Genomic DNA, 19,363 nt, shown 5'->3' with positions numbered 1-19,363 from the left:
CCCCCCCCCACTGTAAGTGGGGAGCGATGGGGGGACCCCAGCGAACGTGCTGTGCCACCCGGGCCAGCAGCGCTGGGGACCTGCCTGCTCGGAGCGGCCGTGTCGTGTTGTTGTGTTGAAGTGAAGCAACCGCGTCATCCTCCTTCCAGCCGCAGCCCAGACCTGGTGTCACTTCTCTCGACTAAGTCCTCGGGGGGGCGCAGGATTCAAGTGCTGGTGACTCACTGGACTACAGTTTAAAAAAAAAATCCCTGTTGATCCAATACTCCTCCAGGTGGGACCTGGTCCTGACAGAGCAGGAAGAACTGCATGGGACGGCAGTATCCTAATTTTGAAAAGGAATTAGTGAGGGAGTCAGATAACCACATTGTTACAAGGAACTGCAACAAAAGGCTACCCAAACATGTATTGCTGGGCAGGGCTGGGCCACTTAACATACATAAAGGTTGGCACTGCAGCCGGCGTTGGAGGCTTGGCTTTAAAATGCCACTCCCTCCCCCCCCATTTAAAAAAAAAAAAGGCAGGGACAAGATTAGAGGCTATCTGTTGGTGTTTCACTTCTGTCTCAACTGGTTTCCCTGCTTGCTCGAGTGGAACAAGAACCATAACTCTGTCTTGCTGCCACCCCGCAGAAAATGAAAGCAAAGGTTATTGTGTGGTTTGTTTTCATTTTGTATGGTGTGGTACTTGTTCCACATCAGCAGGCAGGGAAACCTGTGGGTTGGCAAGCATGGTAGCAACAGAACCACACTTTTAAATGGAACGGGACACTGAAAGCTATTGGTTAGAGGAGTTTTGTGGCATGGTGGTGTTGAGACTTGTACCGCAAAAGGATGAAATGCACTGCAGAATTAGATTCTTGGGCTGGTAATATTACATGTCTGCATAATCCATTATTGACTGCAGAACTCCCAGATGCCAGAAAACATCTCTTCATTGTATGCCTGGAATTAGGCATGAAACCCCTTCTTGTCAGTGTTGAGCATTTAACTTCCGGTGTGCTGTTGACATGAGAATTAAAATTCCACTTTCAGTTTTGATTCTAACCTGTGGAAATAATTCTCCGCCTAGGAGTCTGGAAGCTGACTAAAATGCATTCCTTGCATCCCTGTTTAGTTCTTCAAAGGCAGTTGAGCATAAAATATTCTGTTTAATGTTGGCTGGGGAAACCAGATTAGTCCCTTTCAGTAAGCACAATTTGCTAGAATAGTGCCAACACACTTCCTGGCTAAGATGGAGTCAAAAAGATTGAAGGGCTGCATTGTTTAGTCTGTTCATATAGATCAGGGAGGAAGACTGGAATGCCATCTCCTTTTTATTGTTCCTGGAGCCTCCATTTTCTTAAATGAACAAAAATTGGCAGCACAGCCTATTCCACTTGAAGTGCAAAATAAAATTGATGGAAATAATTGATCCAGACTCTTCCCCCCATCAGTCACTCCCTTGTACTTGAGCTAGTGCCTGTAAAATTTGCCAGCAACATAAGTACCAATCTAATCTGTCCTTTCTTCTGGAGCCTCAAATACCAACAACAGCTTCCCTCCAAAAGCTAGTCTTCTCCCCCTTATTCCTATCAACAGCTTCAGTCCCAGGTATTAGTTCAGCTAGGATGGCAGCCAATTAGTCACCACTACAACTAATGTGGTCAGAGTACAGCTTCTATCTGCAACGGACGGAGGCCTGATTTTGAACATGCCATACACCGTAATCTGAGAGATTTGTCTGGCTCCCATTTTGTGGTGTTTCTACTCCACACTAATAGTGCTAGAATCAAAAAAATGTCAAAACTCATCTGTCTCAATAGAAAAAGTTACTAAAACTAAGTTTAGTTGGTTGGTTGAGGATTACTGTTCCTGCTCTTCCCCCGTATAACTCTCCTGTTTCTGCTAAATTTAATATTAGCTATTGCTTAATGGCATACTTCTCTGTCCTCAGACATGGTGATGGTGGACCCTAAGGACTTTGGGTAGTGTTTATCTGGAACTCTTGAATTCCCAGTTAATTAGAACTGGTCTCTACTGAAAGAGAATTTTGGTATTTAGGGTCCTGAGCAGCAGGAAGTTTTGTAATAAAGATCTTAAGTTTTGGGGAGTCATTAGTTCCCACATATCACTGCAGACCTGCTCTTTAGAAGCTTTTGTTTTGCTTGATTCTTGGCAGTCTAATTTGATTTGAAAATCATGAGTCACGTGCTGCACGTCCTTACTAATCACATAGTAAGCTTGCGTGTAATTGGTGGATGCATGAGATCTTAGCAATGACCAAAGGATAGCTGTGAAAAGCAGTTTATTGAATGACAGGCCAGGTAATCTGGCTTTACCTTAGAATAAAAGTAGTGGGCTGGGTTGATGGGAGAGGAAGAGCTGTCAGCAACACCCCTGAGGATCTAGTCTCATTACAGGAGTCTAATGTGTCAAGGCTGTACTGTAGCATTCAGTCATTTTTCTGCAAGAGATATTTATAGAGGGACAATGCCCATAAAGCAGAGAGAAGTGGAGATAAAGTCTGAGTTCATGGGAAGTCCAAATTCAGACCTGGTGTAAGCAGGCATAACTGACTTTAAAGTAATTGCATCAATTTACACCAGGTCTGATTTCTGTTTTGCTCAGTGTGTTAAGTCTATGCTACTAATACCTCTCTTTAAAAGGAAACTAACCTTGTCTTGCAAACTGGCATGGGTAAATACTGAACAAACCAGAGTTTAGAAGAACAGAACCATCAGCATGGGTGACATGGTATTCAAATAGAAAATTGATAACTAATATTCAAATGTACAGTGTTAAGCTGACATTAATCTAAGAGCTAGGACTACCTGAAACATTTCAGTCTAGCCAGCAACTCCCTCTTCAAGAACACAAGATTAAACATAGGATAGTGTCATGTTAAGTTTCTTAAACAGGAATATAGGATAATGGATAACATTACTGGATGCGGCAAATTCACGTGATTAAATGTCCTTTGCTTTAGTGGGCATCCATTCGGCATCAACACAGAATAGGGTTCTCAGCCAAAATGAGTTTAGTAGTTATCTTGCTGGTTAAAGAGCAGAACAGTCCTCCCTGATGGGAGAGTTTGTAGTTATCATTGCTTTATTTTAGACAATTGCCTTGACTGAACTGGTTCTTTCCTCTTTTAGTAACATCTTTACCTCACTTTTTCCAATAGCAAAAAACCTATTAACAAGTAAGAGCCCAAGGAAGTAGCATACCTTGTATCCCTGAGGCTTAGAACAAAACCCATGTAGTGTGTATCTCAGCATTTAGTTGGGCAATATTTTTTCCTCCCACAGAGCAAAGAGTAGAAGATGTGCGACTGATTCGAGATCAACATCCAACAAAAATACCAGTAAGTGATTAATAACTTTATCTTTCTCACTACAGAAAGCAAGAAAGGCCAAAATGTATTAGGAATCTCTGGGTCTGTAGGAATAAATATTATCCTTTCGGGGTGGCCTGGTCTTGAGAAAAATAATCCTCAGCCTGGCAGCCAATGACTAGCAGCTGCCACCAGCTAGCACATTGATCAGGCAAAATATGGGCTACTTGTGTGTGTATATGTTATAATGTGAATTGTAACAGAACACCTCAGACTGAGTCCAGTGAGAGTCCTAGGTGCAGCTCTTTAGATGCAAAAACGGAAGACCTGTTTTTCTAATAGAAGAGTACTCAGTAACTTCTGTCAGGAGTGTAACCCTAAAGAACAAGGGCTAAATTATGCTTTGATTTGAATTACATCTAAGGAGCCATGCTTCCAAAATATGCCAATGCCTATCTTCTTAAAAAAAAAAAAAAAAAAAAAAAAAAAACCAAACAAAAAATACTTCTATCTAGAGCTTTCTGGTGCCTGCTGGGAGTGCTTCTTCTGAAAGCCTGACTCCTACTCCTGAGCCACCCACTTGCATTCTGTCTACACAGGAAAGGTGACCCATAGCTGGGAGCATCTGTTAGCCACATGTCCTGCCAGCTCCATCTCACTTTGGCTGATGGGCCAAACTGCCTCTCTAAACTAGATGTAGTCTTTATTTTTTGACTCTTACTGCTATGGATGTAGCTCCATCAGTGGTGGGAGAGCTACCATGTTCTCTAGACTTGCTCGGTAGTAACTCAGGTGAGTCAGGACTCTTGTCCAGACTACCGTACGGGTGGTAAATGCTGAGTTCCATTGTATGAGTAGCCTTGATCTTGCCTTTAAAAGACTGCCATCCTAGTTTAAAATCAAAAGGAAGCTATGCCAGCAAGGATAAAGTGGTGCTAATAATTTTTTTTTAAATTTACCATTCTTTGCTTGAAAATTGCCTTTCCTCCCTGTCATGGTGTAAAATGATCTTTAGGGGGTGTTAGTAAAGTGTGGAAGGCACCTCATTTCTCTGAAAGAAACAGCAGTGATTTAATTAGGGGATAACTTAATTTGAGGTCTTTGCTCTCAGCTGTTTTCCCGTGCTGAAAACTGATGACATAGCCAGTTGAAATTCTTCTACCAAATGGTTTAAAAAACAAAAAAAATCCCCACTTTCCACTGTTCTTGCACTTCACTAGAGAATAGCCCAGAAGGCTGTTATACAACAGAGCTGGTTTACCACTTAAAACAAAACGGAAACAGAAATAGCTTGTGTGGATAACTATTCCTGCACTGCATTGATTTCGCTATAACCAAACTAGTTCCGTTCTTTCTAATGGAGCAAAGGTCCTCTCTGCCACTAGACAAGAAAAATACTAATATAACAAGACCTATGTTTAAATGTGTGAATAGAGTAGAAGGGACTGAACAGGAACGTAATCATCTACAATTAGGCTATGGTGGAACTGCCCCACCTAAAGTAAAACAGCTACTGACCGACACAGTTCTTCAGTATGTTCTATTCTTGAATGTTTAGTTATAAAATAAGCAGAGACAAGCCCCTGCACTGCCTTATAACTGCTACTTCAGAACTTTTTTCCTTCCAGGTGATAATTGAAAGGTACAAGGGTGAGAAGCAGCTTCCAGTTCTGGATAAAACTAAGTTCCTGGTACCAGATCATGTCAACATGAGCGAACTAATCAAAATTATCAGGTATGTTAAGGGTTGAGTACATGGTGGATCAAAATAAAGTCATAGTTCAGTGTTAATCTGCTAGCTAGTGAAGGCTTTGGATAATGGTGATAGGACAATGACCTCAAGCTTGCCCCCTTGTGGCACAGCGTGGCCCTACTGCCCCCTCTCTCCTGCTTTGGGTCTTTCAGTCACTCAAACCCAGGGACTGAGGACAAGATGTCCCAGTTGTATTCTTGGGGGGGGGGGGGGAAGAGTTAAGATCCCACAACCCATCTCTCCATCACCCCACCCATTTGTACCCTGAAGTCCAACCCTTCAGCCCTGGGGTTAGTGCCAACAAGTATGTTCACTCAATTTCAGGAGTCCCTAGCATGTCTCCTGGAGCTGGATTAGCATGCAGAATAAAGTCAAGTACATCTGATAAAGCATCCACAGCTCTCCCCTTGGAGTAGGGTTACAATTCAAGCCAGCTGTAGCCCTCAGTCAGCTTCTCAGTCTCTTTTTACTTACTGCTTTCATTTGTCCACTTGGCAAGGTTAACAGGTCAAAATTGTCATCCTCCTCCTAGAGTTTTGGGTAGCTCTTCTTTCTAGCACTACTTCCCTCCAACTGAGTGCTGGTAGCCTTTTATCAGGCCTAGGCACTCATTATTTAACTGCCTAGGTGATGTTAATTAACTGCTTACAGGTGTGCTGAGGTGGCTGGTTCCAATAGTGTTGTCAAGGAGAAAGGAGGGTAAACAGAGTTTACCCCTTTCATACTTGAGGAAAAGGGAGTTTAGGTTAGTTTACCCACTTATTTTTCCCCCTACTACGTTACTGGCTTGTTCTCCTTGAAGTCTGTAATGAGCAGACTGGGCCCTGGCTCCAGGTTAAGGGGCCAGCAACCTGTGACACCCTTTAAACCAACTGTACAGTTTTTTTGTACCAGTATAACTATTAGTTAGGGGTGTAAATTTTTTATCCAAATTGATATACCAGTACAACCGCTGGTGAAGATGCAGTTTTACCAGTATGGTTTCCCTTTTGGATTTGAGAATACAGCTATACTGCCATAAAGCATCTCTCTACCGCTATCGCTGCATCCAGATTAGGGGGGCAAAGCGTTTTAAGTATGTTGGGTCTAACTAAAGCAGCGCAACTTGTGTGTGGACAAGCCCTAAGTGAAAATGTTGAATTCCATAATACAGATTCATAAACTGTGGTGCTTTGATATCCATGCTTCTTACTGAGACTGTGGCTGAGTATTGTAATACTTTTGCTTTGCGTTGCTTCAGAGGAAAGTCAAAGGTGAAGTTAGAAGGAAAAAAATACCTTAATATGTTACATTGTATCATAATGGTATTACTATGCAGCAGAGGAGATCCATGTACAGTTCCCTATCTTAAAGCAGGGAATATTTGATTAGAGGTAATAAGTAGTCATCAGTGTTGAGTATCATTCACCATTTGAGTTTAGTTTGTTGCTTCACTAATGTTCTAAAGCAGTAGTTCTAAAACCTTAGCAACCCGAGGACCCCCATTTTAAATTTTTTCGGGGCCCCCCAAGCTCCCTCGCTGAGCCTCCACCCCACCCCTTCCCGCTCACTCCACCCTCCCTCTGTCGCTTGCTCTCCCCCATCCTCGCTCACTTTCACCAGGCTGGGGCAGGGGGTTGGGTTGGGGTAAGGGAAGCGTGCAGGCTCTGGCCAGGCGGTGCTTACCTCGGGCAGCTCCCGAAAACGACAGACATCTCTCTGGCAGCGGCTTCTAGGTGGGGTGGGGGTCACTGCACACTGCCCCCGCATCTCCCATTGGCCACAGTTTCCAGCCAATGGGAGCTGCAGAGTCGGTGCTTGGGGCAGGGCAGTGCGCAGAGACCCCCGGTCTCTCTCCCTAATCTCCCTCTTCCCCCTCTCCCCCGGATGTGCCGGCCACTTCTGGGAGCGGCACAGAGCCAAGGCAGGCAGGGAGCCTGCCTTAGCCCTGCTGTGCTGCCTGACTTTTAGCACCTAAAAACTTCCATTTGAGTTTGGCTTTAGTAGCCTCCAGGAGATAGAGGGAGGGGGAGGAGTTGAGGGAGGGAGGTGGAGGAATAGATCAGCAGGACCAGCGAACCACCTGGAGTACTGTTGGTGACCCCTGGGGTCCATGGACCCCTGTTTGAGAAATGCTGTTCTAAAGAATAGAGTGGCTGTTTCTCTGGCTGAACTGTAGATGTGAGCTACTTTTTTTTTAGAGTTGTCTTTGGGACAAATAGTAAAATAGAGACCCTCCCCCTATGTCACTATAAAAATCCCCCTTATGGGATTGTTAATGTTTTAGCCTAATCCAGATTCTTACATAAGAACTACTAAAAGTGGGAACTGACTTCAGAATTAGGGGCCCATAGTATTTTGGAGCAGTTTAAAAGACTTTTTTTAATTAAGATCATACTTTAGCAGTAGGACTTGTCTACACAGAGACACACAGGACAACTTAATCCAAAATAACACTTAACTAATCTATTTTACATTCACACCTAAAGTGTATTAAATTCCTATGTGGATTCAGAATTAAGATGGCTTTAATTTGATTTCTCTTTATTCACTTCCAAATGGAGGTAGACCAATATAGAAGTGAATTAAGAAAAACCAAAATAACTTCTGTATTGGTTTACTTTAATTCAGTTTGGAAGTGAATTAAGAGAAAACAAATTAAAGCCACCTTAATTCTAAATAAGAGCATCCACACATGGATTTAAGGCTGTTTAACTAATCCATTTTAAATTCACACACAGTTAATTTAGATTAATTTTCTTGTGTCCTTGAATAGACAAGGCCTTAGCTGAAAGGTCTTCCTGCTACTCAGTCTTTTTGTCCATTTTTGTGCTGGACTTCAGTGCCCATAATTGACTTTGTACAATTGGTCTTGGTCTTACCCAGGCGCTTTTGCATATACCAAACTGTAGCCATCTGCTGGAAGGTCGTCCTGTGCTGTCTGTTGGCTTCTCCATTCAGTAAACCTTTTGTAGCCCGAGTGGTTAGAATTTGAGCTCAAGCTGGCTCTTCGTTTAGCTCCAGCACTGTAAAGTAAAGGAATCTTCTGTTGAGAGCTCTGCAGCTGCTAGAGCCAAAGGCAGAGTTGGCAGGAAGCAGCTCTGGCCTCAACAACTTTGAGTGGCTGACCGAGTATTTATGTGCTGCTGCCTGCTGTGGAAGGCAGTCTGACTCCTCAGCGCCATACTCATGCAGGAACAGAATGACAACCCATTAATTCCTTTTCAAGCTCCCCAGTTCTCCTCACTTTAGTCCTGCATGTATCTGCTCCAGTGCAGAAGGCTGTGTACTCCAAAGCCCAGAGTCTTAAGAATAAGCACATTTTTCTTGCTTCATGTTTATGGGCAAAGCTATGGGTTTTTTTCCACAGAAAATTGTAATGCACGTCATGGCAGAGGTGGTGGGGGGGGAGGGAACGAGGATATGTCACAAAGGGTGGGGAGGGGCTGGAGAGTGAGCTAACTCTGCAGCAGTGGTTCCTGTCCCACAAGGCTGAGCCTGGCTCCACACTCCAGGCATTGCAATGGAGGCAGAGGGCCAAATTTGATTGGCATTGGAGCGCTGGATGCACCAAACCTGAGCAGCGCTGCAACCATGTATGCCAGGTTGTAACACCTGGAGGTCACAGGAGCTGCAGGGGTCACCCACTTATTCAGATTCACAATGACCATGAACACTGATCTTTGTGCCAAAATCTTAGCCTTACTGATGGTTCCATAGAAGGCCGTTTGGGCCCCTCCTCTGTAACCTTGTAAAGGCCAACTTGTTTAAAAATGTCAGAGTGCTTTCCAGGGAATATGAAATGAAAAGCTCCTAAGGTTAGGCTGAGCCTGGATTCTCCAAGTGCTTGTAAAATTCCATCCTTCATTCTGTCGGTGTCTAACCTGGCTTTCCTATTCCACAGCTTTGAAGGCTCTAGGGCCTGACTTTTCCAAACTGCGCATGCAGATAAATCACGTATCTGCAAGCATGAGATTAGAACTGTTTAAGTAAACGAGCAATTTCTACACTTTTGGATTTTGACCAACTACAATAAGAACCCCTGGCAACTGCCTTGAGCACTCTTGACAATCTTTAAAAGTATACTAAACTGATCTTCAGTTTCTGCTATCAAATGGATAATCAAAGGACAACAAATACAATAGAAGCTAACAGTACACAGTGCCAGGGGGTTTACCCCATCAGCTCTCTGAAAACACCTGTCTCCCCACAAGCAAGGGGCAAGGTGGGCCTTAGCGTGCACATTGAAGACATGATAAGGAAGTGAGTTCCAAAGGTCTAGGGCCCTAATGGAGAACTCCTTGCCAGCTACCCATGGGGGTTCAGGTCAGGTCATTGCATGAATCTGGGCCTCAGTTTCATACCATTACAGTGAGAAGTTCCTTAAGAAAGCCTAAATAGAAAAGTTTTTTGGGCCTTGTCTACATAGAACATTGTGGTTCTTTCGGTATAATTATAGTTATTCTGTAACCTCTATGTAGACACTTTCAAGTGTCAGAGTGCCGCTTTTCAGTTTACTTTAAACCCCTTCCTAAGTGACAAGCTAAGCTGAAAATGGCACTTTTATACTGGAATAAGTGTCTATACAGGCAGGTTTGTAGCAGTATAACTATGCTGTTATAACCCCATTGGTGTACCTGGCAAACTTTCCCACGTAGGCTCTGTACAAGAGACTACGGGCAGGTCTACACTATGGCAGGGATCGACACTCTAAGATCGATTCACCAGCGGTCGATTTAGCGGGTCTAGTAAAGACCCGCCAAATCGACTGCAGATTGCTCTCCAGTCGACCCATGTACTCTACCCCTGACAAGAAGAGTAAGATAAGTCGACGGGAGATTTTCTCCCGTTGACCCCCCACAGCATAGACTCCGCTGTAACTCGACATAAGTATGTCGACTGTAGCTGGAGTTGCGTAGTGTGGATTGATCTACCACGGTAGTGTAGACATAGCCTCAGCCTCTATTTCAGGGCTTGTCTACATGGTGTGTTAGTGCAAAACACCTTGGATGTAAGTTCCCTGGCACACTAACAGTGCTAGCACACACTGACTGTTTCTGGCATGCCTGATGTAGTGCTGCTTACAAGATTACGTTATGCTCACTAGGAAACTTTTAGTGCATGCCAGTAGGTCTGCAAGGACAGTTAGTGTTACTCCTGGGGGAATTCTGCACTAAAAAATTCAGCACACAGTATTCGAAAGTACAATACGCAGAATTTGTCAGAGTAACACAATAATATAATGCCAATTATTTTGGTAATTTATTTCAAAATATCTCTTAGCAAGTATGTCTGTAACAATACAGACAAAAGAGTTCTGGTAATTTTTTATTGATAAATTCCTTACTAGGCATATTAATACAGAACTTTGTGTAATTCATTTAAATTACAATACAGAACTGTATTTCCTGTCAGAAGCAGTGCAAAGGCTTTGGGGAGTCGAGTACCAGAACAGCTGAATGAGAGGGAAGGAGCCTAGGCGTGAATCTGGAGGGTGTTGGATGGGGGTGGGAAGGTTTGCACTGGGCATAGCATTTTGAATTTTCCCACACAAAATACATTTTGTCTAAGTGCTGCAATTTTGCCTTTTGCCCACCAGAGGCCTCTGTAGCGCCTGAACAGTGGCATGAAGGCAGCTGGCTGTTCCGGCACCACAGTAGTCTCTGATGGGTAAAAGGCAGAACTGCAGCAAAATGTGTTTTTATGCGGGAAAATACTAATTTCTTTATGCAAGACAGATGATTTCTGTGCGTCCATGGATGCGCAGAATTCCCACAGACGTATAGTGTGCACCAGCATGTCGCTCACTGACACAGCATGTGGAAATGCCCGAAATGAGCCTTTGTTAGACAATACTGGGGTAACACACAGTTCCATTACCATGGCACTTTCCCTCTCTTTCTTTAACAGACGCCGCCTGCAGCTGAATTCCACTCAGGCTTTCTTCTTACTGGTGAATGGACACAGCATGGTGAGCGTGTCAACCCCCATATCAGAGGTGTATGAAAGCGAAAAGGATGAAGATGGATTCCTGTACATGGTATATGCCTCTCAGGAAACTTTTGGAGTCCAATCTTCTGTGTAAACCATTCAAGTGGCTTCTAGCCTAGGATTTTGGTTTTACCTTCTACCCCCTATCCCCACCCCAGGAAAAAGAAAGGAATGTCACCTCTCAGTACCTTAGCATAGTCTTGCTTTAGCAGGTGTCTTCCTCTTACCTTGCCTTGTTTGTGAATATTAAACAGCTGAGTGCCAGTACAGACCAGCATAGATCTAGCTTTGAAAACCTGCTGTCATATTTCACATAGGCACACTTGTTTTAAGTCTCTGGACTTCCTGAATGGAACCATACCTTGCACATTCAGATTGCCAGCACCAGAAACACTTGACTGAATTCAGTGACACAGGAACTGGCACCAGTTTCCAGTAGTGAACAAAAGTGTTTGTGTGACATCTTTCTGTTAATTCCTCTTACTGTTCCTAGAAAGTGCTCCTTTTCAGGGAGAGGCTTCCCTTTTCCATCATGGAGCAAACATGTAAGGCTCTGAAGTGCAAGTTTGTGCATATTAAATCTTTAGTCCAACTAGGGAATCATTTGCCTCAGTATTTGCAGAAAGTCAGGACAAGTGGTGGTGGGGGAATAGCTTCATAGTACTGCTACTGCATAAGATAAGATGCCAGATTCCTGGACATTATTCATACCAAACCCCACAGCTTTATTCTAATTGTAGCAAGTATATATTTTAAGATGATTCCAGGTTAGCTCCTGGACAGTTAACATTAAGAGAAACTTCAATCTATTACGAATCTTCACTGCTTTCTGGTTTCACTGACACAAATGGCTGCTCCATGGGAGCTTTCACTGGATAGTCCCTTCTGCCCTGAGGGGCTGCTTTTCCAGAGCATAATGGGGTTTTTTTGGTTAAAAGAAATTATTTCCATAAACGTGACTGGGTGATAGATGCAGCCACTAAAAATGCACCATTCTGCCTAATTTGTTCTTTATTGCTGCTCCCTATATTCAGCAAAGCAGTTGTATATGAACTCTTCAGGGCTGAAAGTCAAACTGCTTTGTTTATACACAGTTCTACTGAAAACGCTGGATTCAAACATGAATCGAAATTGTCTGTCAGTTGTTTGTTCATGTCATAACTGATGGGGGAAGTGCTTTATAAAATCATTTCACATTCAGGAGTTGATGTTTTAAAGTTCTGAGGAACAACTTCTATCACTGAAGCCCACTGCGTGGAGTTTAAAAATGTGGTGTTACTATGATTATGAATGGGGATGAATCCCATGCAGAGGGTTCCAAGTAGGATCAGTGTCCTGCCTTTAGAGTTGTTGTTGTAAAGTTAAGTATCGCAGGCTGAGATTTACCCTTGTATATCATGTGTATGAATTAATTACATCTGTTAGTGGGAGTTAACTTACTATCATGAAGAAGGGGCGGAGAGAAGCAATACTACTGCATCTTGGCACTTGGTACAACATCAGCGTGTACAATTTGTACCTACAGCTTTCTGCATGCATCTTGTTCACAAGACTTATTTAATTTTTAAATGTTCATTGTTTTTTACTTAATGTAAACTTTAAAAGCAACTTGTCCTATGTTTAGTTTTTTGTGTAAAACCATCCTGTTAACTGATGACAGCCATTCTTGTAATTACTGTGTGATCAATGACTGATTCCTGTACAAATGTTGCTTTTTTTTTAATTAATACAGTGCTGATATGACTCAATCACAGCTGGAGTGGTAATTTAGAGACTGCTTTCTTCTCATTTTAATGCAACAGCCATTCCTAGAGAAGGGCAAACAGATGTGTCAAGGGCCACTGTATGATTCCAGTACCCAGAGTTGAATGATAGGTTTGTCTGTCAGTAGATCCCAGTGTGGCTTAGCAATCTATGATGATGCTTAGGACCGTGAACAACCGTATTGAAATAATTGTAGAATGGAGAAGCCCTGTCACAAAAGAAAGGGAGAAGTTAGAAATAGGAGAGGCTTGCAGGGGGCCAGCAGAAGGCAGTCCCATTGCAATTTAGTTGTTAGTGGGGAAGGATGCATTATGTTTCCCATCGCAAAGATACAATGAACTTACCCACACAAAACCATACTAATAATAGCTTGAATATTTTCTGCATGGAAAACAGCTGTTCCCATCTCATCCAAGATTTTAATTAAAACTTCTCTCAATCTAGCTTTTTATCCCAAGGCTAACTTGTTATAGTCTGCAACATGCGTTAGTGTTTCTTTTTTTCTGAGTTTACAGTAACAGATAAGTTTAAAGAAATCTCGTGTTTTTAATTTGGGGTTAGATTCTACACCCCTTACTCCATCAGTAGTCCCCACTGACTTTACTGGGACTATGAGTAGTAAGGTACTACAACAGGCATAAGGGTGGCAGAATCTAGCCCTTCAGTAATTTAATAAACAATTCAGATGCAAGTGTATGAACAGGTAGAGAGACTTAACTAGGGTTTCAAAGGCATGGATCTAGCAAGAAAGCAACAAGCAGACAGCAGTTTCTGGGTAGCTTACAGTACAAAATGCCATTCTTCCAAAACAGTGTTTTAATACTGGTTTTAAGGGCTAAGGCTGTGTTCAGCAGTTCCACTTGTTTTTCACCAGTAATTCTTTAAGTCATAGCATGGTCCTAGTTCATAAACATTACAGAACCCCCTGCTCACTAGCCCAGTCAGTCTGCTGCAGTGAGTGAAGTGTCAAGTTGTGGACAGCAGTACCTTGCAGAGTTGTCCTTGATTAAGGCAAAGTTTGTCCCTCAAATTTTAATTATTAGAGAATAGCAGTTGCATAGAGACAAACAATGTAAGGTCTATCTGATTCATTGGCAGATGAGTGTAGTTAGACTGAGGGTGTCTTTAATTGTAAAGTTGTTTTGAATGAATTTCTAAAATAGTTCTCAACTTAGGTTGGGAGAAAACAAAGGGAGAAAGCCTTTTAAAAGCACGTAAGGACTTGAACTTTTTTTTTATTTTCCATACATTAAATTTACTTAGATAAAAACATTCTAAAAATGTACAATTTTACCTTTAACAAAGTATAATAAAACATAAAAATTCCAATACCAGAATACTTGACATTTACAATTCAAAATCAAATTAGCTGAATATTAAATATTTACAAAACTATTTTAAAAATATTTATAAAGTTACATGCACAATTTTTAATACTAGAATTGACTGAAATAAGGGAAATGGCTCAAATTGGAGTAGGAGTTTCCTTCATTCCTAGTGGAAAAATTATATCCAAGAGAAGCTGTTAAACTACACTTCAAAACAAAGGATTTGCTTTGTTTCTGTACCAAAGCATCTTTTACTTGTGTAAGAACTTAAAGTCCCAAGAGTTTGTATTATATTTCCTTAGTATTGTAGTAACTTACCTTTGGCCTCAACCAGCAATATGGTTTTCCAGAATCTTGCAAGTGGTAAGTACATTTACTTCCAACAAAATAGGACCCACTGGATTTACAAAGGAATTCTAGACCATTCCCAGAATCCATGGCTTTAAGTGTAAGTGACCTCTGATACATGTTCTGTAGGACTGATGCCATTGTGAAACTGCAAGAACTAATCTATTTTCATTTGGGGGAGTGGGATTAGTGTGGCTTCTCTGCCAAATACCATAAACTAAATTTTAGTGTCAATACTAACAAGCAGTAAATGGCATGAAACTCAAGCTGAGGTAACAGTGGTTGGTTTATACTATTTCAGGAAGTCCTTCACTTATTTTATGGCTGAATTTTTACTGGTCAGGTTTAATACACAGTTTAGGAAGTTTCACATAACATGAAACCTGATATCACTACGGAATCCTATTAATACCTGCTTCCTGATATGAATCTTCCTTGTTGAACCTCCTGACAAATGTTAATGACACACAAACTAACCTCTAATGCTTATTTCAAATTGGACTGCTACTGTCAGAGGAGTTTGTTGGTAATTCTGGTTTCATTCTCTTCCTAACACTTCCATCACCAATACTTTAAAATCAGAAAGACTATTGTGAAATTGCATTATAGATTCCCTCTGGTAAGGAAGCTTAAAGTTATGACCCTCTTCCACATTCCTATAGTGCTGAGATTAAAAGCAGAGAATGACAAGGAGTTTGTCCCTCTTTTGCATTTTAAAAACTGTCAGTTATCCTAGAGTGCAAGCTAGTTTGTGAACTAGATATTCTTACACTGCCAGGGCAAAGATATGAATAAAAAAGCTTATTCTGTGTCTATTTTCCATATTTTGACATACAGAAATGGTATTATGAGCTGGTTCTTTCAGTCACTCTAGACAGACTAATTTGAGAGGAAAGAGATGGACTTGTGCCTTTTAAAATGGATTATATAATTAAAGTGCTCTGTTTAGGCTCACTAATTTTGGTTGTTCTTGGTACAAACATAACAGATTACACCAGCAAATCAGAAGCCACGACTCAGGTTGATGATTTAGGGAAAGCTCTATAAACAGTACCGGCTCTTCAAACATCTACATTAAGCTCCACTTCCTTCCATTTACTCAGGCTTTGCTGAGTTTGAATTTGAAATCAGACTTAAAAGGTAATTTTTAAAGATAGTTAAGTGCATATTAATCTGCCTAGGAAATATCAGCCTTAACTTTACAAACAGGAAACATTCTTGAAGACAAGAATTCTGAATGCAGGAATGAAACCATTTTTGAAGAAGCTAACTGGATAAAAGTTCAGTTTAATAATCCTTGTTACACCCTTTTGATTTGTAGTGAATATTAAACAGACAAGACTATACTTCCCAGCCTTGCCCATGAAACAAAATGCAATTGGTATAGAAAACAAGAATTTTTTTTGCTATTGGTTTTTGCTAGTTTGAGGGACGGCTTTTAGTACTTGCATGTGTGTTGAAATAGTTTAAATACAGTTCAATTTTAAAATATTCTTTTGTTTTAAAAAAGTGAAAAAATGTGAAAGTTTGGCTTTCAGCACATGTTCCAGGCTACTGGAGAGACCATCAAAATCCTGTAGTAAACATTTTAAGCAAAAACTGCAAGTTCCCTTTAACACAATATCATATGACAGCTTTTTTTGTACTATTGTTTCAAGCTCATTAAGGCAAAGTAAATTGCATTGTCAGTTCTCATCACGTTAGTGTTGCAGATTTGAAAGTTGCTCATGAGACCATTATATGTAACCACCTCAAAATACAGACATAGCAAACAATTGTTTCAACACTGTCTATAAATACTGTGTAGTGTGAACGTAGCTGAGGATACAGAAGTATGGCATTTCTTCATTGCATAGAAATAAACAACAGAAATCTTGTTATTTTTGAGAAACCAAATGTTACACAACTTCAGGGTTGGTTTCCATGATGCCAAAAAACTCTATGACCTCCAAAGAAAAACTGGGACAAGTTTGGTGTCTTGCCATCTCATGTTACAATGCCTCTTTATCAATATTAATTTATCATATTGCCCTGGCCTGTTGTTGCTTTCGGGTGAGGCTGGCTGACAGTTTTGAGAAAACGGAACTAAAAGATGGCCCAGATATTTAACGTCTAACATTTGCCATTCAAATCTTGACTGACAATTTATTGCATTAGCTACTTAAACCAACACTGCAGTAGCTAACGCCAGATCCACCCTGAGGAGCTTTGCACCCACATAAAAAGTGTCTTGCGCTGGTATGGCTTTCCTTGCTTTCAAACCAGAGCAAGATGCACGAATACAAGTGCTATTTATTCTGGTGTAGAACATCTACCTTCAGGTTTGCACAGGTATAGCTATACTGGTGTAAAAAAATCCCACAAGATAAACAAGGCCTCAGATATTGAAGTTGCATACTCTAATCTGGAAAACAAGAATCACTTTAAATTTCAGGCCATTTTAAAAAAAAAGGCCACACCCATTGCAGCGAGTGGAATTCCTTGGGCAGGGCAAGACAGGACAAGACCTTTTCAATTCAGCAACATGAGCTTTGTTTGGCTTCCTCCTAACTCTTAATTAAACTTGCCAACTCAAAATTATGTACGCTAGGTAGTTAACACCAAAATTAGTAATCTGCAGTCTACTGCCACAAAGGAGGCCGACAGTAAATCCTTCAGAGTCTTTAAAATAATGACGTTTACTACCCTTTACATGTTTGAATTCTACCCCTCTGACTCCTGTAGCAAAAGCCCTGGGGTACGAGTCAGAGTTTCATTACATAAAGTAAAGCAACAGCTTGCTAACTCTGCTGCCAGAGTTTATTTTTAGGATGGTTTAAAATTCATTTACAAAAGCAGAGTAGTAAGGTTTCTGTGAAAGATACCTATATACAGTAACAGGACTTAAAAGGTGTTCCATGTATTACATAAAAAAAAACCTCTTTGTGAAGCCTTTATGGCCCTGGAGTCTCTGGGACTTGGACTCTTGGAAAACTAAGTTCATTTCACTGCTAGTAACCCACCTGTATCTAGTAGTAATGGCGACAGTGAGAGTAAGGTTGTTTCCAGAAGGAATTGAAACTGCCATGTGTGTTCTTTTGGAAGGGAAAGGAGAGAATTATTTAAGATTTTTATTGTGTAGTAAATCGCATAGCCTGCTGGTGCCAAAGTTTAAAGGTTGGAACTTCTTTGCCTCTTGCACTGGTCTCAGAGTGACACTATCTGCTAAAAGTGCAGAAGCCTGAATAGTTTTACATTCTTCTGTAGTGCAATCCTTAAAAATCCCAGAGATTAGTGCCTGATTACTTTTGAAAAAAAGTAGCCATTTTACTTAGCCCAGGGTTTCAGAGGCTGGCTGGCACACAGCCGCTCATACCTTCAACCTCCAGCTCTCACTTCAGATCACATTGTAGTAGCTGCCCTGGAGTTATCCTTTTCATTGTAGAAGGTCCAAAGATGGCAACATTCTTCAGCAGAAGTGTGTAGGGTGGTTGGTTGTTTTGCATTTGCAACAGAAAATGTAGTTGGCCAGCTTCACCTGCCATCCACTGCGCATCAATCGCATGATACGTATTAGGCAAGTTCCATCTCCCAAGATCTAAACTTGAATTTTGGCGATCAAAAATGGGTTTGATGCACCCCTAAGCTAGATTTTCTACCTAGTCTAGTAAAGTAAAGCACCTTTGGATTAAAAAACTCATTAAAACTTAACAGCAATGGACTTCTCAGTTTTGTATTTAAAATTCCTTATCTCCATGGCTTACAGTGTTCTCTTGGCAGAGAAAATATCAGTCTGTGGAGTCAAGACTTTCAGCTGGAGGGGCATATTTCAGCCTAAAAGTACCTGTAGAAGAGGGAAAGGGGGAAAGGAAGTCAACAATGCACACCTTTTTTAGCAGTTATCTCTCACAGCATTTTAAATATCTGCTTCTTACAGATTATGCAACAGCATTATAAAATGATATAATTTAAAAAAATATGATTTTTTAAAAATAAACCCATTTAAAATTTATTAAAAAATAACCCACGTTAAGGTCTAAATTTAGTATAATCTATAAAATCATTTAAAATTAAATACTAAATAATGCACTGCATGTTTGCTACCTTTGGGCCTGTCTACACTACAATTGTTACATCGGCACGGCTGCACCATTATAGCGCGTCTGGTGAAGACGTTCTATGCTGACGGGAGAGCGCTCTCCTGTTGACATAATTACTCCACCTCCACGAAAGGCAGAAGCTATGTTGGTGGGAAAGCATCTCCCACCAACATAGCGCCAGTGTGGACAGTGCTTAGGTCGCTGTAACTTGTGTTGCTCAGGGGGGTCTTTTTCACACCCCTGAAAGACGTAAATTAGATTAATTTAAGTGGTAGTGTAGAGCTGCCCTAAGTTTTATAGAAAGTCAAGCCACTGAACAGATGGAAGTCACTGACTAAGCAACAATCTGGTTCTAGGTGAAGTGCTAAGCCAGCTTTTGACAGCAGTAGCCTCAGGCACAGAGAGAATATTTTCATTCATTTCAGTTTATTCAACTAGTTAAGTTCAGTAACTTGTTCATTCAAAGTTAAGAGATGGACTGAGAACTGAAAAAGCAGGAAAACTTGTTTTCTTCTTCCAATATATGAGTAAAAACTAAGTATGAGAGGATGACATCTACTAGTTCTAAAATCTTGAAGACCTCATGACCAGCAGCAATCAGATACTACTACTTGTTAAAAAAAGTGTTAAATGCGCTTTTTTATAAACTTACTTTTCCCTTTATATAATAAAGAATAAATCATTCACAATTACATAAAAATGTAAATAACTAATCATGTGAATAAATGCATGTTAAACTACATATGCTTAAATAAATGTATATAGATGTAATGTAGCCTCCTGGTTAACAAAAAAGTGCCAAATTA

General features: G+C 41.0%; 2 protein-coding genes across 2 annotated transcripts in view; one reads left to right on the top strand and one right to left on the bottom strand.

The window, feature by feature from the left end:
- Window positions 1-3,289: 3,289 nt before the first annotated feature.
- MAP1LC3B (microtubule associated protein 1 light chain 3 beta) lies at window positions 3,290-12,786 on the top strand (the record flags this gene model as incomplete). The annotated part of the gene is given in 3 exon segments (XM_034788833.1): window positions 3,290-3,345; window positions 4,944-5,050; window positions 10,958-12,786. Coding segments are annotated over 3 exon segments (338 nt in total), but the record flags the coding sequence as incomplete, so codon positions are not given.
- Window positions 12,787-12,923: 137 nt separating this feature from the next.
- ZCCHC14 (zinc finger CCHC-type containing 14) overlaps window positions 12,924-19,363 on the bottom strand; it is an 89,582-nt gene continuing 83,142 nt past the window's right edge. Inside the window, exon 13 of the mRNA XM_034788832.1 lies at window positions 12,924-18,301. Within this exon, the coding sequence (XP_034644723.1) occupies window positions 18,246-18,301 (56 nt within the window). The 3' untranslated portion in view covers window positions 12,924-18,245. The remainder of the gene's footprint in view (window positions 18,302-19,363) is intronic.

The sequence above is a fragment of the Trachemys scripta genome, chromosome 13 (genome assembly GCF_013100865.1).
Source record: "Trachemys scripta elegans isolate TJP31775 chromosome 13, CAS_Tse_1.0, whole genome shotgun sequence".
NCBI lineage: Eukaryota > Metazoa > Chordata > Testudines > Emydidae > Trachemys > Trachemys scripta.
Note: the sequence above shows the minus strand (reverse complement) of the source record. Positions and strands in the feature narration are given on the sequence as shown.